The following is a 23485-nucleotide window of genomic DNA, read 5'->3' as shown; positions in this document are numbered from 1 at the left end:
CAAAGAGGTTTTTCTGTGTGAAAAATTTTCGTAATGTACACGAGAGGATGTATGTGCCTGTCGGCCACCGTAGCATAGTGACAACACGGCAGAGCACTTTGGTCGGAATCTGCCTGTGGCTAAGCTGCTAGCTTGGCTGACAAGTAGCTCTCCCGCTTGTGGATGCGGACAGTCACGCAGTGATACAGACAGTTGACGTGAGTTACTCTCAAAACCAGATCTGTCTTTCCACTAGGGAAACACATGAGATGCACAATAGTTTTCGTTTAGTTGAATTATAGTAACGCTAACAAGGGTGGTGGCTGTTAGCTTCTTAGCTAGCTACAACATAGGATCGGGTTATAGACTGGAATCAAACCACTGGGCACTGTTGGCAAGGTGCAACGTTAAGAGCTCATGATTTCTTATTTCTTTGGTGGTCTTCATGCGAAATTATTTGCGTAAGAACTGTAAGGGGCGATTTAATGCTATTTCCTCACTGCAATCAAACTATCGACACATTTTAGGAGCGTTAGCTGGACCAAGGCTGCCGATAAGTGTTTGGAGCTGTCGGCGCTAACGTTAGCTACAGGTAATTTTACCTCAAATAAACTTCAGGTGTACCTAATAAAACCCAGAACTTTACGAAATTACCGGTGATGTAGCTAATGAACGTAAAATGTTGGTATAAAAACATTTCGCAACACGGGTGGGCAAAGGGTGCTATAATTTATTGCTATTGCAGGAAATAGTCGGAGGCAATCTGTCAATGAGGGTGGCACCCAGGTTAGGAAGCATGAGCAGCGCTGATTTATGTAGCACAGTTCTTCTTTGAACAATGTAAATGTATTTAACATTCAGTTTTTAAAGGATGTATTATCTTTGATTTAGTGGACTCCGATCGTCTGTCCGGAACTTCAAACTTACAAAAAATGAGGCTGAAGGAGATCCAGAGGACTGCCCACCAGGCGTGGAGTCCTGCTGGACACCATCCTGTCTACCTGGCCTTGGGAACTGCGGCACAGCAGCTTGATGCCTCTTTCAGTACCACAGCTGCTCTTGAGATATTCGAGATGGATTTTTCTGACCACTCTCTGGAAATGCAGCTCAAAGGATCATTACCCATTACAAACAGGTAATCTATATATAAAATACATTTTTCAAAACTACTACTTTTCTACCACTGTGAAGTGACATGTCTGTCAATAAACTGATTATTCACTATACCTTTCATACTCCATAGGTTGCACAGTATAGTATGGGTGAATTTTGGAATGGGAGCTGATGGTACTGGAGGGAGACTGGTTGGTGGCAGTGAAAATGGCACATTAACTGTATATAGCCCAGAGGCCATAATGAGCTCTGGACCAGATGCTGTAGTGGGACAGTCTGACAAGCACACAGGACCTGTTCGTGCCCTAGATTTCAACCCTTTTCAGGTAAATGCCTGCATTTCAAATCTCCTGTGTCTTTAGAGATAATATATGCAGAAGGACTTTTCTTCACTGGTTATTTAGGTTTGGTCATTATTAATCATTCTCAATCATTTCTCTCTCAGAGTAATCTGCTGGCATCAGGAGCAAATGATTCAGAGATATACATCTGGGATCTAAACAACTTTAGCAGTCCAATGACACCAGGAGCAAAGACACAGGTGGGTGTCTGATTGAGACATCACAAGTTTTTATGAGGAATACAGATGTCCCCTTGTCCTGTAAATATTTTCTTTAAAAAGGCCATTTCCTAAAATCTTACTCAATATCTTGATTCTACATCACTATCAACTGTTTTCTATAAAGGGCAAATTAAATAACTATCAGCTGTACCTGCTTGGTTCAGACCATGAATCACAATTTGACTCTTTTGTTTGTTACACAATTTGAAGTCAGTTTTGTTTTGACCGTAACAGCCTTTGTCTCTTCTTTCAGCCAACTGAAGACATCAGTGTCGTGTCCTGGAACAGGCAGGTTCAGCACATCCTGGCCTCTGCCAACCCCAGCGGGAAAGCAGTTGTGTGGGACCTAAGAAAGAATGAGCCCATCATCAAAATCAGTGACCACAGCAATAGGGTTAGTGCTTTAATACAGCAGGCCCATGTTCTGTCAAAGATTGCATTTGCTAGCTTAATCTACTGCTAAACTGGTCAGCAGTGTTTTTACAGGTTTTGACCACTGGTGCATTCAAATTACAGATTCTATCTGTGCCCTGTATAAGAGTCTCATCTGTTATGTTATCAGATGCACTGTTCAGGAATGCTTTGGCACCCTGATGTGGCCACCCAGTTAGTTTTAGCATCTGAAGATGACCGCATGCCAGTCATTCAGATGTGGGACCTTCGATTTGCCACGTCACCTCTTAAAGTCCTTGAGAACCACACAAGGTGAGGTTTTAACAGCTTGCATATCAAGCTGCTTTCTGTATTTTTTTTTTTTTTTTTTTTTTGGGGCAATCTTGTGGACACCTTCTGTTGGTATTTTTCTACAGGGGAATTCTGTCCATATCCTGGAGCCAGGCTGACTCTGAGCTCTTGCTGAGTAGTGCTAAAGACAACCGGATCCTCTGCTGGAATCCGAACACTGGAGAGGTATATGACATTAATTACTATTTCTGGTTTACCTCACACACGTGTTGTGACCTGATGACAATGCCATGGGTTCTTGTGTGCCATTTTCTCAATTTTAGGTAATTTATGAACTTCCAACAACGAATCAGTGGTGTTTCGATGTCCAGTGGTGCCCTAGGAATCCAGCCCTACTTTCAACAGCATCATTTGATGGGAGGATTACAGTCTACTCTGTGATGGGAGGGAGCTTGAAGGCTCAGCAGCAAAGCACAGCAGATAAGGTACTAACTGTTTTGTGTTATGTGATGTGATGTATGTCATTCGAAAGGTTGTGTGCTAAGCTGCACTATGTCCACAAGATGGTGCTGGTGTGAAGGGATTGACACGTGAACTTTTTGATAGGGACACACGTACAGATACTCAAAGATACTCAGCAGATATTCTCATTGGAGAAGCAAGAATCTAAATATGTTTTAATATTTTTGCTTAAAAGTTATCTCAAGATGAATTCTGTATTGTTTCAGATTGAGTTTGTTTGATATTAACATTTTCTGTTTTATGTAACAGATTTCCTCCTCATTTGATGCAATGGATCCGTTTGGTACAGGGCAGGTGCTGCCTCCATTGCAAATTCCTCAGCCTACTGCACAGGATACCATAGTTCCCCCTCTGAAGAAACCACCTAAGTGGATTCGCAGACCAGTGGGTGCTTCCTTTGCTGTGAGTTCAGTGTTATTATTATAATGTTTTATATACATGTTCATACAAAAGATATTAAAATGTGCAAAATCTTTTTCTTTATGACTCATCCCTTGCTTTTTTTAAAATAATTTTCAGTTTGGTGGAAAGCTGATAACCTTCGACAATCCCAAGCTGCCTCCAGTGCAGAGCCCCCAGCCCATCTCCAGACAAGTGTTTGTGAGCCAGGTTACTACAGAGACAGAGTTCCTCCAGCGCTCCAGGGAGCTACAGGCGGCTTTGCATTCGGGTTCCTTCAGCAACTACTGCCAGGCCAAGATTCAGAACGCCAAGTCAGACGCTGAACAGGACATATGGAAGTTTCTGCTGGTGGGCCCTTGCATCCTCCTAAGTCTTGCAGTCAATGTGGAATTATTGTATTTTAGGCTAACTTGCTCCCAATTTTCACAGGTAAATTTTGAGGATGAAGCCCGCATAAAATTTCTGAGACTTTTGGGTTTCAGCAAAGATGAATTGGAGAAAAAGGTATTTTATCACTGGGTTATAACTCCAGCTGCTTGTTTATATCTAATATTTATATCAGCATACTGTATCAAGAGGTGATGTGGCAACATACTGAATCATATTCTGAGCCCTAGTTATAAAAATGTTTTTTCAGATTTCAAAATGCCTGGGGAAGAATTTTCAACCCAATGGGCATGGAGTAGATGCCAAAGATTTGGCAGAAAAGATGCAGCAGCTGTCCACTGAGGTCAGCAAGTGTGTATGCAGAATCAGATCCTTGGTCATTTTATTATGAGCTCCTGTTTACTATAAAGTATTCTTTGTTGTACTTCCAGAGGTGTGATGGAGCAGCAGCAGTATCTGATGCTAGGACCTCAGGCTCTGTTTCACCAGCAGACTTCTTCAGCCAGACCCCAAAGGAAAACTGCAACTTCCAGATTCCTGTGTCATGTGGTAAAAATGTCTCACCTGCAAATACAGTTAATTATTTGATAGTTCTTCTGTTAACATAGCTTACTGTACTATGACTTTGTTGCTGTTTTGAAGATACTGATGGCTTGATAAGTCAGGCGCTGTTGGTTGGAAACTTTGAGGGAGCTGTGGATCTGTGTCTGAATGATGGTCGCTATGCTGAAGCCATTCTGTTGTCTATCAGTGGGGGAGAAGAGCTACTCAAGAAAACTCAGCAAAAATACCTAAGCAAGCAAAAGAACAGTATTTCAATGGTAAAAGTTTGAGTCATTCTGATTGGGTTATAAACATAAGAGAAAATATTTTAGCTGAAATTAAACTTTATTTTTACACAATTGTAGCTTATATCATCAGTGGTGACCCAGAACTGGAGAGACATAGTGCAAAGCTGTGAGCTGGACAATTGGAAGGAAGCTCTTGCTGCGTTGCTGACATATGCTCACCCAGAAGACTTTGCCCGTCTGTGCGGTAAGTTGCTGCAACACATTGGATCATGCTGTGACTTGCTCCACTTCCAGGACAACTTTACTTTTTCAGCAGTGTGTGTTTTACTTGCTGTCTGAATGTATTCTCTATACTTTAAATTCCACTGTCTTTGTCTTCACATGGTTTCTGTCTGTAATTTCCTCTCGGTAGACACCCTGGGAGGCCGGCTGGAGCGTGAGGGGACAGAGAAGCGCTGCCTGCAGGCATGTTTGTGTTACATCTGCTCTGGGAACATTGAGAAGCTGGTGGAGTGCTGGGCCTTGCACAAAGACTGCTCTTCCCCTCTTGGTCTAGAGGTATAATGTTTATAAAGTTGGCTGTGTAATAACACAATATTATATTTAGTCATCATGTATGAAAATTAGTTTTTCAGAGAAGAGACAGAATATTATGCATTGGAAAACATTTGTTTTGGTTTTTTTAAAATTATTTTACTTAGAGTACATACCAGGAGGATCCTAACTCAGTAAAGTCAATATAGAATGGTTCCTTTTTTTACCCATTAAAAATAAATGCAGTGACACATCCAAAACTGGTAAAGCTGTTGAAGAAGAACTTTGTGGGCTGCACATACAACACCCCATTGTACCCCAGAGGTGAGATAAAGGATGTCACAGTCATAGTGTCTCTCTTTCAGGATCTAGTTGAGAAAGTAATGATGCTGCGCAAGTCAATCGAACGCCTCCGGAACAGCGAGGTGGCAGTCCAGAGCCCACTCCTGGCTGACAAGCTAACCTGCTATGCTGGCATACTGGCTGCAGAGGGCAGTCTGTCCACTGCCTTGACATACCTGCCTGAGAACTCAGACCAGGTATGATACATATCAATTTGCTGAAGAATTCGCAGAATTTTAAAATGAGCATTTTTCATATTTGGATTGTAGCGAACAACATTGTGTGTTTCTATCATTTTGTTTCCTCAGCCTGGAATCCGGATGCTGAGAGAAAGACTGTTCCATGCTCAGGGAGAGACTGCTGTTGGCCAGCAGCCTCCTAACTCTAACAATGTGTCCACAGCCAAACTAACTCCTGCTGCTCAGACCCGTGCACCCAAAGTTGTGGTATGAATAGTTAGCAATCAGAAGCATTTCATTGTTTGTGTATTTACAGAGACGATCCTTCCTGTATGGATGATTAAACCATTAGGTTGATTTTTTTTTTTTTTTTTTTTTTTTTTTTTTTTGTTGGTCTTTTTTGTGTTTGTCCATTAGAGTCAGCATCACCCTTGTCCTCCTTCCCAAATGGCTGCACAACCACAGCCTGTTATGCCATCGGGTTTCCCCCCCCAAGCAACTCCAACCAACCCAGGGCCTGGTCTACCACCCTCTTCTCATGTACTGCCGCCCAGCGCAACCCGCCCACCCATGAGGCCTCCCTACCCCCAACATCCTGCTTCAGCTCCAGGTTTGACCATTTACACACAAAACAGTCATACAAACAAATTTTCCAGGCTCATTTGATTTGGTGTGATGGTTCCTCTTTGTGTCCTCCCCCAGGTTTCCTTCCCCCTCAGCCCTTCCGGCCTCAGCCTGTCCCCATGGGTGGACCATCAGCTTTCCCTCCAGGTCCTTCCATGCCTGCTCCTAATTTATCTTCACTACCACCTTCATCGTCATCCCCTGGTGGTCTGTCTCCGATGCCGAGTCCCGGTGTGCCACCAGCAGGCCTCATGCCATCTACCTCTTTACCATCAGGTCACTTGCCACCCAACTCTCAAACCGGAGCACCAGTTCCCATGTACCCAGGAGGCCTTCACAACCAGGGACATGCACCCTCCATGTCAACAGGTCCTTATGCTCCCTTCGGATCAGGATATCCACCAGGAGGCCCTGGGGCTCCTGCTGCAAAGCCCTTCCCACCGCCTGCTGCCGGCCCTCCTCCTACAGGTACGCACATTGTTAATTTTTAGTCAAATAAGCACATTTACATTTATTGTATTTGCTTTTTCAAATGTTTATGTTTTAATATTTTAAGATAGAGATCTACGCAGCGTACAGCATTACAGATGTGTAGTGATTTACTCCTATTCAGCTGTCACTCCTTATTTGACTTGCAGGATACTTTCCCTGGCTGAAATCCCAGTGTGACCATGAAGGTGACAGAGTTAGGGTTGGAAGTGCACTGAAACATGCACCAAGTGACAAGAAAAATAGAAACACATGTGCAGTGTAACACAAAGTAACACAGTAACATCTGAACCAGATTGTGTTTCTGGTGTTTCTGATTGGTTTTCTGGTCACTATGTGTATGTTTGGTGGTGTTTGCTTGTTCTGCTGTTTGCTTAAGGGAAATGTAGTAACTTAAGAGCTCAAGAATTTTTTTTGGTAACTTACACAGTTTGACATTAACAGTGGAAAGTAGAACATTTGCTGTTGATACATACATGTTTGAGCTCAAAAAGGATATATTAGATGCTTATGATCAATCAGCATTGGGATATTGTTGGTGTTGAGTGGTCAATAGGATGCTGCTTCAATGGTTTGCCATATTTGCTTAAGTTTATGGCCTAAGGTTTTCCTACTCTAATCATTTTTGCAATATAAGCTAAGGTTAGCTAAAATAGATTGTCCCATGTAGGCAATCTTGGTCTGTCTGAGTTCGACCACAGAAAAATAATCGTTCTTATTCCCACTCTAATTTAGGACCACAAGAAGGCTGGAATGACCCACCAGCAGTACGAGGTGGACCCAGGAAGAAGAAGGTACTGCTGCTTTTATCAATATTAAAGCGTTTATTTAACCCTTGTTTCGTTGTTTGTCTTAAATTATGCAGAATAAGAATAACATCTTCTCACCAGCTGGTTGTGTTGTGTTGGATGTTTCCTATTGTGTGTAGGTCCCTGAAAACTACACTCCACCAGCCCCCATCACAGCCCCTGTGATGGGGTTCCCAGTGGAGAGCCCTCAGCCTCACGATCATGCGCAAGTCCCCCCTGGAGCCCCTCAGGAGCCCAGCATGCAGGTAGATGTGTGACAAGGAGTCATTATCTGAATTCTCAACAGTAGTAAACACAGCAAACGTGTCAACACGGTTTATTTGTATCTTTGTTTGACTCAGCTCCTCCAGCAGCTGCCATCAGAGAGGGTGGAGGAGAAAGAAATCCCCGCTGAACACATGGTCCTCAAATCCACCTTTGACAGCCTGGTGCAGCGCTGCCAGCTAGCAGCAGGAGACCCTGTAAGACTTATAGTCTGTGTGGCAGAATGGATAATTTGCTGCAGTTGTAGTTAGTAATATTATTTATTGAGTTTAAGTAAATCTATCTAGTACATACTAAAAGACCAAAAAATGTCCCTTTCAGCAAACTAAAAGGAAACTTGATGATGCAGCCAAACGTTTGGGCCACCTGTATGACAAGCTGAGAGAGCAGTCGGTAAGGAATTATTACGTGCAAACTTGTTTAGGATCATGCTGCAGAATTTTAATGGCAAAACTGTACAAAGCTGTTTTAGGCTGGTAAAAACAAATTATAGTAAAATGAATCATTTCAGTCATTCATCCAGCAAAAATGCCAATCATATTCTGGTTCCAGCTTCATCAGTATGAGGATGTGTATATTTTCTGTTTTATATTCTGGTAATTTGAATGTTTTCAGGGTTTCGATTGAGTCTTGACATGTTATAGTTCAAACATCAGAAACCACAGTGACGTATATTGTAATGTTGTTTCAGCTCTCTCACAACATCCTGAACGGGCTTCACGAGATCAGCCGCTGTGTGGCGAGTCAGAACTACCAGCGGGGCCTGGAGGTCCACACCCAGGTGGTTAGCAGCAGCAACTTCAGTGAGATCTCCGCCTTCATGCCCATCCTCAAAGTGGTAATGACCATCGCCAACAAGCTGGGTGTCTAACCCTGGAGGCTGCTGCCACCCAGACTTCAGTGTTATCATATTGTTATATATGTATTTATTTCTTTTTGACCTGATGACATGCTTCGATAATGAGAATAATTACAGGTAATACTGCAGATTGTGATTTTCACCACTCCATACATGTTTCTCCCCAGAGGACTTGGCTGATTTGGGCAGTGAGGTGGATTTTTGTGGAGATGAATAAATGTTGCTGTTGTCATTTTACAATAAGATGAATGTATTCTGAACGTTGTGATTATGTGTAAATTTAACAGTAGATGTAATGTGCAAAGCAAGTGGGACAACGTTTGAATCAAGGTAGTGTTTGTGTAAAGAGGTGCATTTTCATAGTCCACATAACAATTTACACCAGTGCATTTTTTTTTTCTCACTTCAGCACAAAACATCTGGGGCTAGAAACTCCTATATCTACTGTACTTTGTGAGGTAGAAACAGACTGATACACCTCATTATTTTTACTGGGCGTTTCTTATTTAACAAGCATCAGAAGCATTTAAAAAAAAAAGTAACCTATGTACTGATTGTTTTCTTCACCTGCTGTAACAGATTGTGTCCAGTTAATTGTGCCATGGGGGGGGGGGTTGGCGCCAAAGCACTGCATAAGAATGTGATATAGTGATTATCAAGTTGTTTTTTTTGTTTGTTTGTTTCCGTGTTGACTTACCCTGTTACCACTGGTATTTGCCTGATAGCTCATGTGAATGACTGACTCTAGTTTCATTTTACCCTCAGACTTGCTTCAGTGTGCATGTTTCACATAACCTCTTCACTAAGTTCACATGGCAGCTCATAAACAAAAATCACATTTATTTTGAAATGCAAATTAATTGACTTCTAAGCTGCACCTGTAATGTTAGCCCCTCCCTGTTAAAATGCTCATACTTATCTTTCTACCCAAGCTGCATCTTATCCTTTTGTAAGTCTTAAATTACAGTTTTTTCATTGCATTTGTTTTAGATTAGATCACAAATAAATTAACTGAGAAATTAAAAAAAAAAAAGTGATATCTTTAAGTTTGTAGCTGGACATAAAGCTGGAAAGTTTGGTGTGTCATGGCAGCAGAAGGCAGTAAAGTGCCTCAGTGTGCTCATTTTGGTTGCACAGATATTTATACAATCCATATTGCTTACTTTACTCATTTCAGTATGTTTTTCAAATAAAATTCCACTTCAGAGATTTTGAGACTTGATCAGTTTCTTCAAACACGCCAACTCCTGAATTTATCACGTGATACATACCTGTTTTGGGATTAGCTTCTATGAAGGGACTGTGCCAAGGCATAGGGTTGGATATGTGAAGTTATGTTCAGTAGTTCATAAAGCCACTGTGCATTCACAATAGGTGTTTCAAATGGTAGTCTTTAACATCAATATGTGTGTGCGTGTGTATTGTGATGTTTTATATATATAAATATATATATACATACACACACACAAAACCCAAATCCAGCATCCTGAGACTGTACACTAAGAGGAAGGGAGGAGGCCGAGGACTTTTGAGCGTCAGAGCCACCAAAGATCCCAGGAACAACATCAGAGCTCTCAGTCCAGAAGAGCGCAGTTCTAGGAACAGCTAAGATACTGTGAAGAACCCTCAGACTCCCAGGCCTCTGGTAGAGGACCTGACATATATAATAATAATACATATATATATATATATATACACATATATATATTATTATTATTATTATATATATAATATTATATATATATGTATTATTATTATATATATTATATATATATATTATATATATATATATGCTATTCTAACACCATGAACGGACACTTGACGATGTGAGCCACTGTTGCTTTTGTTTATTTAATATCCTGTTCTGCAGATTTTCTATTTTTACGATAGGCGTCTCTGTTTAACTTGCGGTTTAATGCATTCGCTGTACTTTTGCAATGATGCTGTAAGACTGTATAACAAACCGCAATTCCCAGCATTTATCATAGCCTGATCTGCATCAACACCTATACGTAGTTAAACGCAACTCTCTTTTCCTACTTTTTCCTTATTTTCCTATAAGAGCACGTCAATGCATCACCAACTTCATTTAGGAAACGTTTTTCTGCTTCAGTTTGAAGACTTGGCAGTCTTTCTTGTTTTTACAAGTCAGTAGTTTCATTCCCAGTTCACATCAGGGCACATCCTGGAGCTGGGAACACTTGCGTGTATTTGCAAGCTGGCACAGGTGGTTCATCTGCCCTTCCCTGATTGGTCCAGAAGGATCATAAGTCAGGACCTCGCCGATGAGATGATTGGCCGCTTTCAGTCAGACGCTGCGAAATGCGTGGCGTGAATGTTTTTTGTTGAGCTCGTGTGTGTGGGGGGGGGTTGAACTACAGTAACCTCGATCTTGTCAGTCTGGGGTTATGGTAATATAATACTACTTCACAGCACATCACGCCACAGAAGCGTCCTGTATTACTCATGCTGTACTCTGCCTTGAATGACCCTGTGATTTCAGTTTTAGATAACTCTCATGTGCTGACTGTACCTTTGACATACCAGCGCAGGAATTTGAGTAATTTAGGCTCTGCTATTTGCACTTCACCCTGACAATCGTACTTTAGTGCTTTAAGTTTTGATTGCAAGACCTGAGTATTTTTTACACCATGGACTTGATGACTTTTTGGTTTGTGTAATGCAAGAAAATAGCAGACATGCACATTACAAATTCTTCAGTCCAAAGTGGCATCTTCCTGTTTCTTTGAAATGATATTTCGGAAGCAATCATAACTTTCACAAAACATGTAGCTACTTGTCAACCTAAAAAAGTCTGATGTCTATTCAGCACACTGGTCCCACATTCCTCTCTGAGCTGCGTAAGCCATCTGGGAGTGCAGGCAGGAGCTAATAACTGCAGTATTAAAAAGACAGGATTGATTCGACTGGCACACTTATATCAGCAGTGAACTGGATGTTTAGAGTTTGTTACCGCAGAAGGCAAAAAGGAACTGAAAATATCAAGACAAGCGCAAGTTGGATTTTGACCAGAAATCTGCGTTGTGCCATAGCTGAAAAATTTGTTCTGTCCTCTCTCAACTCATGACCCCTCAGATTTATGTTGTGCACCTGTGGAGTGTCCTGAGCCTGAGGTTGGGAAACAATGGACTGAAATGCCTAGATGTCTATAGCCACACTTTTCCCAGCCAGTCACAGGAGGCTTTTTTCTGCAGTTTTTTTTTTTTTTTTTTACCAGCAATACTTTCAGTACATTTTGTTGATGGTACTGAACGTTGTTCACTTGTACTTGACTGTTACTACTTTTACTTGATCTTAATTCCTATTCCAGCATCAGCCAGAAAAGAACAGGCTTCGTCTTCAGTACTGTGAAATGAGACAACATGAATCCAGCCCTGTTCATTTCAAACAGCAGAAGCTCTGACAGCGTCTGGCCTCATTCACTGAATCAAGAATAAATGCTTCTTGTTTTCAGGTTCATTTTTCTGCTGCAACTTTATCTGGATCATCACTTCTGTCAAAGCTGAACTACCATTAAAACTACAACTCTAAAATGGCAAATTACCTCCAGATGGCTGAAATAAACATTTGCACCAGAATTCAATATTTGATATAAAAAAAAAAACACTGCTCCACAGGGAGAATCAGTGTGACTGTGTAATTTAAAGCTTGTCATGGAGTCATTAAAAATGCTAACAAATCAGTAATTTTCAGGTTTGCACAAGATAGTGAATAAAAATAGGAAAAAGGAGGAGCAACAACTGCTATACAGTATTGAAAATATTGCAAATTTTATTTCAGAATTACAGTTTAGATTTGACATAATCATTCAGACAATCTTTTGATCCCTTTCATAATTACGAAAATGCCAATTTTAGCTTTCAGGACAGCAGAAGTTCATAGTAATGTTTATTGTGGGGTCCTGGGAAGTGTCTGATGATACTCTAAAGTTCCTCTTCACAGCACCTTGGTTTGGAAGTGTTGCCACAACGAGTCGAAAATAGTTGGCAGGTCCATCGTGGCCAAGTTAAATCTTAATGACTAAAAATCTGCACCAGGCATTAAAATTGTATCTGATTCTCTGAAAATGAGCCTCTATTTGCATTTACAGTACCTTTTAGTTGACGTGCTACCATTTGCCTAAATTAAACATACATGTGGTGTAAGCATAAAAACAATGTTCCACCTGACGCTTCAATATGTAAACACAAACAACCTTTTTGTCTTAACTGACATGAAGGGTGTGAAGAAGCTCAGGAATGGATGCAAGTCATAAGGCATTAGGCTGTTTATCCTGACTCTTAGGTAAAAAAAATGTTCTCCAGTTCGATCTATATTCTGCCAAATTTTGGAATGCAAAAAAACCAATTCACATTACAGCAATCTATAATTTTTTTAGTCAATAAGAAAAAATGTAACTAAATACATAAGCATAACAAAATTAGCATTCCACACAATAGAACTGATGATGTACATAAACATCAATGTACCTAAAGTTTTGTAATGACAATCAGCTTTGTAGACATCGAAGGGAAACCACACCCCATCTCAGAAATCACCACGGCAACAGTTCCAATAATCCAAAAGCGATGCAGCGCTACAGCACATTGCAAAAATAGATACAGTTCTGGCATTAGAGTCGCTGACAAAACACCTCAATACAACACCTACTACAGTATATCATCATGCATGGGTGGCGTATTGTTTTGAAACCAGAACTGGCCAATGAGATTTCTGCTGCACATGTTTTTATGATGACATGTTGGAACAAATTTTTAGATGAAGCAAAAGCCACTGATTCACCAATGCTAAAAAAGTTCCACAATGATGTTGAGTAAAGAAAGAATATTGACTTGTGTGCTCTATTGGACCACTGACATGGTTGCAAATATGTCAACAACTGCTTGGCACTACAATAATCATCAAAAACACAAAAGTAAACTGAACATTGCGTTTCTAAGCTAATATGACAGTTGTCAATCCTTGTTAATGTTTTATTTTAATGATGTGTGTCTAATCTTCCATCCGAAATCTACACACAGTAAATACACTATGCGCTAATCTTTTGCTAAGTGCTTCTTTCATTTGGTTCTCTGAAGAAGAAAACCAAGTTCCACACTTCATGACAGTTTTGCCACACTGATTGTCAGTATAGTCAGTTTATAAGAAGGTCTGGGTTTCCTCACTCAATCAAGTGCCATATTTTATTAAATTCAGCAGCTTTTTCAACAAAACACAGATCTCAGTGCTCAAAATGTTAATTTATATCAGAACTGTAAAAATGTGCTGTAAATTGCAGTGAAGGCATCACTCTCCAATCAGTATTGAGTCTTATCAGTTAAAACATTGCCACCTTCTTGGCTGTTTTGCTTAATAATTGTTAAGAGTTACATAAAAATGATTGGCTACATGACGGATCTTGCATGAAGAAATGCACACCAAAGTGGCAAAAACAGCAGAGTATGAAGTTGAGATTTAAATATATATCTACTTCAAATCTAAAACATCTTTGCAAGATCATGGCCTGACTGAACAAGACCAAGACCAAGGCCAAGAGCTTAGCAAAATATGTCTTTTTTTATCCATCTTGGACAATTTGTTTAGTTACAGCTACAAAAACCACAAAAACAAGCAAAATGTGGTCAAGGCCCTCATGAAGCTAACTTTTTTCCTTAAAATATGAAAAATGTATAGCTGTCAAAGGACTGTGAAGCTTCAGCTTTTCGGTTGCTTTGCCTTGAAGCTGATCACAATTTCACAGCCTTAGCCACTGCGATGGCTTCCGTCTCCAGTGCGCTGGACCCGAGCCAGGACCAGCTCATGAGACACCCTCTTACAGTCTTTGGCCAGGCCCAAGAAGCACATGAAGTCGATGAAACAAGTGGTAAGGTTCAACTTGCAGCCAAACTCACTGGTGGCATAGTCATAGGGGAATGTATGGTGGTAGTTGTGAAAACCCTCACCTGGAGGAACAGTAAACAGAAATGATCAGTTCATACAATGCACAGGAAACAATTCAGATTCTGCACAGCTGGATGATGTTTATGAGACATTTAGGCTTAGGGCAGTGACATGTCTCATCAAAAAGGAATTAGAACTGCAACAATTAGCTGAATAAACATCAACTCAAACATCAACATGAACATAACTAAAGCAAAGCATTAGCTCCTGAATTATTCACTGGGCTGTTCTACTTTTCGGCTGTTAAATCCTCTGTTAATCTTTTCTTTTGTTACAGTGAGCGCACACTTTGAGGTGTTTTCCATACCTATAGCGCTGAATGTGACAAACTTGTTCTCCCTGGGGTTGATGTTCTTATCGTAGGGCTTGTTTCCCCACATATGAGCCGCACTGTTGACCAGCCACGTAGCATTCAGCACCAAGGTGTACCTGAGCAGAGCCGGGACGAAGTACGACACCAGCAAAGACTCCCCCCACATGTACCAAGGCACAATCGTGGGGATGAAGAAGCACATGAGCAGCACAGACGGCTTGTAATACCTGTCGAAGACACAGAGCAAGAGGAAAGAATCAAACTCAGTGTTCATTTAAAACATAAGCAGTAAAAACACATAAATGTATTGCTTGTCAATCATGGGGCTGCACAACACAATTTTCATTAAAGCCTCCCTCGAGCCAATCTCACTGTGCATAATGAACGTTAGTAATTGTTTCTTTGTTGAGCCAGTGACAAATAAAACCTGCACAGACACATCTCAGCAGAAGTAGTGTGAAAATGACAGCAGGTTAAGGACTGTGTTCATTGTTTGTTAGCACTTTATTTGTACTTAACATAATAATGTACACAGTGCCACTTATTTGTGGACCACACTACCTGCCAAAGGAGTAAAGTGCACATCTTTTAAGAGTGAACACTACCACAGTGATATATCAGTGTTAGATGAAGCTACTCACTTCCTCTGAAACATTACAACTTTGTCACTCAGCAGATCGTTGAGCTCCAGTTTTCGACCCTTCTCGATGACATCGGGGTGTTTGCGCACTAGCAGCCAGCCAATGTGAGCAAAGAAGAAACCCCGGACAGCGTTGTGAGGGTCAGCATCTGTCTCTGAATATTTGTGGTGAACCCTGTGGTCCCGTGCCCATTCATAGATATCATTCTATGGGTGGAAGTACAGACAGAGATTGCTGTAGACACAACATGGCACTTACACACAAAGGAAAACTGCTATTATCACAACGTTAAGTGTGTGGTTGCTAGGCTGCAGGTCTGTGTAAGCTGTCATTTTTAGGTACCTGAAATGCCATGGTGTTAGCGATACCAAGAAAGACCCTTAAAGGTAATGAGGCCTTGTAGGATCTGTGACTCCACAGGCGATGAGCTCCTGCAGTAATTCCTAAAGCACTTATAAAGAAACAAAGCGTGGCTGTGGAGAGAAATGCATCAACAAATTAGCCTGACCACATTCTGCTATCTGCTCCTGCCATAGCCTTTATTGCATTAATGCTGCACATCATTGTAAGTAGCAGTGTGAATCAGATGTTTTGTGCACTTGTTGAAGTTGAAGACAATCATCTAGGATACAGCATCATATCTATGTAACTGAACAAGGGCTCACATTAAAAAGCACTAAAATATTACAATATGCAAAAACAATAATTATTGCTGTACTTATATGGCCTTTCCTTTCCAACGAAGGAAACATATTTGTTGTGTTTTTCACAATAAGATTGAACCAGTTAGTACTTGTCTATTTGTGTCACAGGTCATTATAAAAACCAGGAACAAGGCAAAGCATGTTGCACAGAAATGTGACACACACTGGGTAATTCAATTACATCACGTCAGATGATTGTTGGATGGATAAAACTAGCTGATGACTGTGTGCATTGTTATTAGATTCATTTGTTGGTGATTTAAACAGATCAAACAAAAAAAAACAATCAAAAGCCCAAAAGATTTAGTTTAAGATAATATGTCAGAGTGAACCAGAAAATCAAAAGACTGGGGACAAGCAATTTTTTTTGTCCTATGAGTTTTATAATGACTTCAACATTTCACTATTATAACAATAGTTGAAGTTCACTCTTCTTTTGATCTGATTAATCGACTAATTTTCTTCTTCTATGTTATTAATGAATTTAAAAGCCATGGTAAGCATGCACTACCCAACCTTCGGCTTTAAAGACGCATGCTGTGACATTAAATCTCCACTGATATTGCCTCATCTATAATCCCCCTACACACTGGCTGCTGGGACGATCATGCACAGACCAATGCATCCACCTTTTTTCATGCATGCGCCAGTGGTGAGAAAATGGGCCACTGTGCTGACACAACAGCTGTGATGTGGTGAAACTATAACTCTGTAACTCCCAGCCCGTGCAGAAATAATCCAACAGCAAGAGAATTTTTTTTTCTGTACTTACACCAAAGCAAGGTCAAAGAAGATGCTGAAGGGATGAGGAAAATGCCGTACAGTGCACTTATATGCAAGAGAGACATCAAAATGACATTTCTCCAGACGATGACAACGGGAGGTTTGGGGCCCTCCTTCTCTTTGTATGTGTGGTCAAACACATCTTCTCTGGTGGCCTCTGGAGGAACATCACCGTTGCTGGACTTATGCTGCTCATTTTCCAACGCCTCCGCTTCCGTCATCGCGGCTGTTTGGTGATGCTCTGTGCGGCAAAGATGACACAAATCAGTCAACTGGCTGTTTTCGCGACGAGCTACCATCATGGAAGCTAAAACACCTTCCTCGCATTGGGACTAATTCTTCTTCTTTTTTTTTTAAGCCAAATCGCTGATCGACGCTGGATGATAATATAACGCGGATGCTACGACACTCGCTGCGTTGCATAACGCTGATATCACACCGGTAGAAAAAAAAGTAAATAACTCACGAAAGAGGCAAACACGTAGAAACTGGAGTCTTGTTGTTGCGGAGATGATGATGCTGGTCCGTTCAACCCAAAACTACAGGAGCCCAGAATGGGAGAGTGATAGTCCGATCCGCAGAAAACGCATCAATGAGCGCTGGAGCTGGAGGTGACAGCGACCAATCAGCGCTCAGATTCCCGCCTCAAACTGGGCTGTGATTGGCTGCCTGCTTATCTGCTGTTCACCTTTATTCATTCTGCTGCCAGATGTATATTCACTGCCCCTGGAGAGCAGCTGCTGCTGTCTAGACAGGTATTGAATTACACTCATATTTCCATTCACGCGTGGATTAATTGGGACACGAGCAGAGTGGAGAAGTGTCAAATTCAACGACGAAAAACAAGCGAGTGACTGCACACCAAAAAAAACCCCACACGCTGGGAAAACATAGGAATGCTTGCTCTGTCACGTCGTCTACCCCCCCTCACCCTCTCACCCCCTCACCAAATAATGTCATGAATTAAACATTTCACACGGCAGGAGTCTAATAGGAATATTCAAGTAATATTAGAGCCAGTAAACTATTAAAACACTATGTGAGGATTAGGTGACTGAGGAACGTTTTTAACCAAGATGGACAGCCAACATGGAAAAATAGGGCAAATGCATATGCAGGGACCCCAGAGACTCTCAGGCCCTCAAGGGCCCCTGTTGCCAGGTTTAAGTTTATATAATTTGAATAATTGAGCCTCCATTTTGTGTCAATAGTCTGTGCCCAAGGTTGTTTTATTTATCTCAGCTTTAACTGTGAAAAACAACTGTGAATACTGTAAAAATACAACACTCATCCAGAGGCCCTTCTACTCTGTGAACATGACTTAATTTCTATTTCTATTTCTATTTCTCCCTACCTATATTTAAATAGTCTATTGTGTGAATTGTTGTGACAGCACACTGAGGACCATTGTACTGGAGTCAAATTCCTTGTGTGTCCAACATACTTGGCAATAAACGTGATTCTGATTGTGATTCTTTTGTAAAAAGTTTTTTTTTTTTCTTATCGAATTGCTGCAGTTTTTGTGTTAATAAATTAACAAAGAGAAATCCTGGAGCAAGGTTGTGTTATTTAATCAAATATTACCTGTTAGGCTGTAAGCAACAGTTATTTCCACTATCAGCGGATCGTTCATCAAATAAAATGTCGGATCACTTTAATTGTTTTCGGATGGAGATGGATTTTTAGCTGCGTGACCTACATTTGAAAACAGACGATGTGTCGCCATCTAGTGGACAAATGTGGCAGCACAGAGAGTCGACACTGGCTTCATATCGCGCAAACAGGGCTAACCTATTTCCAAAATCTCCAGACACCAGCAACAAGAACACACTGACAGATTTACACCACCTGACAGACTTTCTCCGTGCAGCATCCACATGACGCCATCAGCAGGCGACTTTATTTACTTCTGGTCCAGTTAGCCGCTGCTGCTCCGCTGCGATGGAAGTGAACAGGGACGAGGCGGAGCGCTGCATTGACATTGCGACTGCGGCTTTAACCAACGACCAGCCGGAGAAGGCGCACAGGTTCCTGGAGAAGGCGCAGAGACTCTTCCCGACAGAGAAGGCCAAGGGTGAGTTAACACTGTAAAGACGCATCGAGCATCATCACCTGCAGCATCACCTGCATCCAGGATGAGCTCTGCAGCGCCTGTAGCCGGGGCCTTGGATGGATAGCACGGCACCTAGCTCAGATCAGTTACGTTTCTGCTGTACTGTGTCACAATGTGGTCATTCCTACACAAACTGGTTATAGATATTGTATGTATGAAACAATGTGTGTGTGTTTAGTATCTGAATATGTACCTGTTAGTTCTATTGGTTTATGTGATATGACACATCATATTTGAATGTCTGCAAGTGCATGTGCACATATGTACACAGTCCTCCATGCCAGGCAGCAAATCTGAAAAATGTACATAGTAATCAGCCAATGAATGTACTTTGATTTTTCAAGTGCATTCAAAACCATCCAACCAGTCATCCTCAGAGACAAGCACAAAGGGATGCTGGTGGACCCTCCTTCTTTTCCTGGATCACAGATCACCTGACAGAAAGGCCACAGTTCATCAGACTGGGCAACTGCACCTCTGGTAGAGTTTAGAGCAGCACAGGAGACTGTTTTGGCTCCGTTCCTCTACACACTGTACACAGCAGACTTCACATACAATACTAACTCTACCCATATTCAGAAGTATTCTGATGATACTGCTGTTGTTGCATGTATCAGGAAGAGGAGGACAGAGGCCTGATAAAATCCTTCAGTGGCTGGAGTCACAAAAGCTGCCTCCTGCTGAACACCCCTAAAACCAAAGAGATGGTAGTGGATTTTTAAAGGTCTAAACCCCATCCTCATCCAGTCAACATCTGTGGTGGGACATTGTTTTTGTTGATCATAGTGCAGGTTTTGTTGTGTATCCCATGTACAGTTAATAGAGTGGAGACTAAACACTAGTATTCTATGCCTTCTAGTACTGTTGGACCTAATAGCCAAGAACGGATTTACACCAAGACAAGGGGGTCAGTCAGAGTTCAGTGGCTCCTCTGGGCCTCAACAGCAGCAGACCACCAATGAAGATATCAGGTCTGAAGAAAAGCCCAAAGAAACCTCAAAACCCTACACATCAGATCAGCTAGATGCAGTGAAGAGGTACGTAAGCATGAGAATCATGTATGTCTGGTGTTGTTAGAAGTACACTGACGTTAACAAACGTGTTCTCTACACAGGATAAAACAATGTAAAGACTTCTATGAAATTCTTGGGGTCCAGAAAGACGCCTCTGAGGATGAACTCAAAAGATCATATAGAAAACTTGCTTTGAAATTCCATCCTGACAAAAATCATGCTCCGGGTGCAACAGAAGCATTTAAAGGTAATCTGCTATCTGCTTTCATCACTGAGGCTTATGTCACACCGCAAAGAGGCACATTAGAGGTGATAATTACAGTTACTGAAGGACTCTTCCTATCTTCTTTTCTCAAACCTAACCTGATTTAATAATTTGCCTTTTCCAACAGCTATTGGCAATGCATATGCTGTTTTGAGTAATGCTAACAAAAGAAGGCAGTATGATGAGTGTGGAGAAGAGAGAAGACATCCTTCAAGACACGGACCAGGCAACGGAAACTTTGAGCCAGATATTTCACCTGAAGACCTCTTTAATATGTTCTTTGGAGGAGGTTACCCAACAAGTTAGTGTCACTTATGAAATGCAGCATTTTCTTTTTTAATCCTGATAGTGATAAATCTATTTAGTGCTATACGTGCCTTTATTTTAGGTAATGCTAATGTGTACACTAATGGGCGGATGCGCTACCAAAGGCGAGAGAGAAGAGAGCGACAGCGAGATGTAAGTTTGATACGACTGGAGCTCTTGAACACTGCAGATTTGCAAATAATGCAGTGTTTCATGATGAACAGCAGAGGGAGACATTTAACCATGTTGAATTTTGCATTTGAATTTCATCCAGTATTATTGTCTCTTTCAAAGATTCATAAAACAGAGAGGGGCGATGGAATCAGCTGCTTGTACATGTGTTCTTTTGCAGGGAGGTCTTGCTCTTTTTGTGCAGGTTATGCCCATCCTCATCCTGGTTATTGTGTCGGCCCTCAGTCAGATAATGGTCAGCAGCCCCCCCTACAGCCTCAGCTTCAGGCCGTGAGTGTGATCTTTGTTCTGAACTCCTACCTATAAATTAACTGTTCTGAAAGATTGCAAGGGACTGAAGATTATTTAAATGTTACATAAAATTCAGTATAACCCAACCAGTGTTTATTCCCTGACTGTTCACTGTTGTATTTTCATGCAAGTTTTGCACAAGTTAGAGATCAGAGAATAATGAGTTTGAAATGTTGCTGGTTCAGACAAAACAGCCTAAAATAGATTAGCTTTCTTAGTGCTTGAAGTTATACAAGATTTATTGTATTGGATTTTCAGTTTGTTGTTTTACCTAATAAGAAGAGATCCATTGTGTGTTGTGCAAGGATTGCTGGCCCCATGTTGTTTCTCAGTTTTGTTTGAGAAACACCTCTGTGATTACTGGCACCTCTGTGAGACATTATCAGTCATGAGTCATGTTGGTGCCAGATCTGTCATCCTTGTCCTGCCCTCAGTCTTATGATATCTCTCTCACACTTTGTCCTATTTTCATGCAGGTCAGCAGGTTACACACAGAAGAGGCTAACTGAGAATCTGAAAGTCCCCTATTATGTGGGGGAGCAGTTCCCCAAAGAGTTCACCGGAGTGAATCTGAAGAACCTGGAACAGACGGTGGAGAATGATTACATTTCCAACCTTCGCAACAATTGCTGGAAAGAGAAACAACAAAGTATGTTTGCCAGAAAAAAAATTGTGCTTATGTATTTTGTTTTATTTTAACTATTAACTATTAGCCTGGACATTACATATTCCAATTTCCGTTACCCTCCTATATCCTTCATGAATGTATGTTCTGTATTTTCTGCAGAGGAAGGCATGTTGTACAGAGCTCGTTATTTTGGAGACACTGATCTGTACCAAAGGGCACAGAGGGCTCGCACACCAAGCTGCGCCAAGCTGTCCGAGATCACAGCTTTGTTACATGGCTGAGGCTGCTTTCACAGTAAAAAGCAAGTCCTCAATACTAAGACATTTGTCTCATTTCTACACACTTTGCCCTTTGAATGCCTGCATGTTTCCTTCCATTCATTCAATATTTTCTTGTTTTCCTTTTTGTCTCCCTGTTTCTAGAATCAACACAGGGGAATACTGGCTGTAAATAGATGAGCTTTAACAATCTGGAGATTGAAGGTGACATAGCAAGGGACACAAACAAACCAGCACCAATCTGCATCAAATTGATCACATAAACTGGTTAGAACTTTATTTTAGTATGTAAACTTCAAATATGGTAATGTGATGTAATAAAATACAACGTTAATTTAAGTTGGAAAAGCTACTTGAATTAGCTTGTCCTCATGACAAGACGTGGGTTTGGAAAAACTCCAAGACCCAGTTTTGAATAGAAGCCATGAAGATGGAAGAGGTCCCTTCATGTTTTTTGTGAGAATGCAGTATGAAAAACAGAACATAGGTTGGTAGTAGTCATATGGATGTTATTTATGTAGCAGTTGATTACAAAACACAGAAAATGCTTCCTTTTAAATTTTATGCAGTCAGGTTAGAGAGGCGATGAGTTAGAGGGGAATTTGCTGATTTGACTTGAAATGCACATTCTGAAACTATGCAGGAAAAATGTGAAACCTCTGGTGAATATACACTCATGTCTAAGGTTTGTCACTTGAGATCTGTCTTCTCCTGCGTGTGTTATATAGCAATTAGTAAATGTCCCTTTGCACTTTGCCTCCTTTAATCGCATTAAGGTTAGAATTACAGTGTCTGTAGAACTTCATGGCACTTCACAGTAAATGCCAAGGGAATGTGAGATGTGCCTCTCCACAAAGTAGGACTTTAACACGTTGTGGTTTAGGAGTATAATGTCATGATGGACATCATCTGTTGAAAATGTTGTCACACTTTTTAGGTTTATAGTATGCACTTTATTCTTTGTATTATTTATTTAAATATGGATTAACAGACTGATGATCTGGTACAGATCTTGCTCACTTTTTCCACCATGTTTTTACTCCCAGAAGAAGAAATAAATGTGGATGTTTAAACGTGTGACTCATTGCTGAGAGCAGACCAAGTGCAGAACGTGGAGAAGCTCAGTCAGCAGATCTGGCACATAAAACCCAGCTGACTGAGTGAGACAAGGAAACATGGCTCGGTGCACGTTCACATTTTAAAGAGACGTGCAGCATGTGCCCAGCAGGAACTGCTGCGTCACATTCTTTCACCGCAAATGTGCTCAGCTGTTGCTGCAGATGTTGCACCCGATTTTTGTTTTTGCAAATTTGAAAGTTTTTTTCCATTGCTATGCATGATATACTGTATGTGTCAGCTGGTTTATATGACAATGTTTGTCAAAGACAAAGAGACATAAGCATGCATTGTCCTATAAAAGGCACCTTTCATTATTTTGTTATACAGTACAATTTAAA

General features: G+C 41.1%; 3 protein-coding genes across 4 annotated transcripts; 2 read left to right on the top strand and 1 right to left on the bottom strand.

Annotated features, from left to right (window-relative positions):
* Positions 1–71: 71 nt before the first annotated feature.
* Positions 72–9749, top strand: sec31b (SEC31 homolog B, COPII coat complex component). Of its 2 annotated transcripts, XM_026315835.1 has the most exons (26): positions 72–197; positions 871–1114; positions 1223–1418; positions 1538–1633; positions 1908–2048; positions 2217–2359; positions 2464–2563; positions 2662–2823; positions 3110–3262; positions 3380–3610; positions 3692–3766; positions 3900–3992; positions 4081–4198; positions 4292–4470; positions 4558–4684; positions 4853–4998; positions 5340–5513; positions 5625–5762; positions 5913–6105; positions 6198–6587; positions 6758–6796; positions 7344–7402; positions 7537–7662; positions 7759–7878; positions 8003–8074; positions 8373–9749. In XM_026315835.1, exons 2-26 carry the CDS (start codon positions 912–914, stop codon positions 8550–8552), a joined length of 3654 nt encoding a protein of 1217 aa, XP_026171620.1. In that variant the 5' UTR covers positions 72–197; positions 871–911; the 3' UTR covers positions 8553–9749. The 2 variants fall into 2 exon arrangements, with proteins under 2 accessions (XP_026171620.1, XP_026171621.1); XM_026315836.1 differs by lacking the exon at positions 6758–6796.
* A 2558-nt stretch (positions 9750–12307) lies between these two features.
* scd (stearoyl-CoA desaturase (delta-9-desaturase)) lies at positions 12308–17542 on the bottom strand. Its single transcript, XM_026316017.1, has 6 exons — positions 17409–17542; positions 16932–17183; positions 15798–15928; positions 15456–15661; positions 14809–15041; positions 12308–14503 (listed from the first exon to the last, which is right to left on the bottom strand). The coding sequence occupies exons 2-6, from the start codon at positions 17161–17163 to the stop codon at positions 14304–14306; spliced, it is 1002 nt and encodes a 333-aa protein (XP_026171802.1). The 5' UTR covers positions 17164–17183; positions 17409–17542; the 3' UTR covers positions 12308–14303.
* Positions 17543–18719: 1177 nt separating this feature from the next.
* dnajb12b (DnaJ heat shock protein family (Hsp40) member B12b) lies at positions 18720–23407 on the top strand. Its single transcript, XM_026316013.2, has 9 exons — positions 18720–19016; positions 19915–20092; positions 20170–20315; positions 20461–20634; positions 20722–20792; positions 20992–21101; positions 21599–21771; positions 21910–22051; positions 22173–23407. The coding sequence occupies exons 1-8, from the start codon at positions 18884–18886 to the stop codon at positions 22029–22031; spliced, it is 1107 nt and encodes a 368-aa protein (XP_026171798.1). The 5' UTR covers positions 18720–18883; the 3' UTR covers positions 22032–22051; positions 22173–23407.
* The last annotated feature ends 78 nt before the right edge of the window (positions 23408–23485 follow it).

Source organism: Mastacembelus armatus, chromosome 19 (assembly GCF_900324485.2).
Source record: "Mastacembelus armatus chromosome 19, fMasArm1.2, whole genome shotgun sequence".
Classification (NCBI taxonomy): domain Eukaryota; kingdom Metazoa; phylum Chordata; class Actinopteri; order Synbranchiformes; family Mastacembelidae; genus Mastacembelus; species Mastacembelus armatus.
This window is presented reverse-complemented; position numbering and strand designations above follow the sequence as displayed.

Bases quoted from the DNA above. Each gene is read 5' to 3' on its own strand.
- sec31b (XM_026315835.1), top strand. From the start codon at position 912: ATGAGGCTGAAGGAGATCCAGAGGACTGCCCACCAGGCGTGGAGTCCT. The intron at 1,115-1,222 runs GTAATCTATATA...CATACTCCATAG, and splicing joins TCATTACCCATTACAAACAG to GTTGCACAGTATAGTATGGG. The intron at 4,199-4,291 runs GTAAAAATGTCT...GCTGTTTTGAAG, and splicing joins CCAGATTCCTGTGTCATGTG to ATACTGATGGCTTGATAAGT.
- scd (XM_026316017.1), bottom strand. From the start codon at position 17,163: ATGACGGAAGCGGAGGCGTTGGAAAATGAGCAGCATAAGTCCAGCAAC. The intron at 15,662-15,797 runs GTACCTAAAAAT...TTCCACCCATAG, and splicing joins CTAACACCATGGCATTTCAG to AATGATATCTATGAATGGGC. The intron at 15,042-15,455 runs GTGAGTAGCTTC...TGTCTTCGACAG, and splicing joins GTTGTAATGTTTCAGAGGAA to GTATTACAAGCCGTCTGTGC.
- dnajb12b (XM_026316013.2), top strand. From the start codon at position 18,884: ATGGAAGTGAACAGGGACGAGGCGGAGCGCTGCATTGACATTGCGACT. The intron at 20,793-20,991 runs GTAAGTTTGATA...GTTCTTTTGCAG, and splicing joins GAAGAGAGCGACAGCGAGAT to GGAGGTCTTGCTCTTTTTGT. The intron at 21,772-21,909 runs GTATGTTTGCCA...TATTTTCTGCAG, and splicing joins CTGGAAAGAGAAACAACAAA to AGGAAGGCATGTTGTACAGA.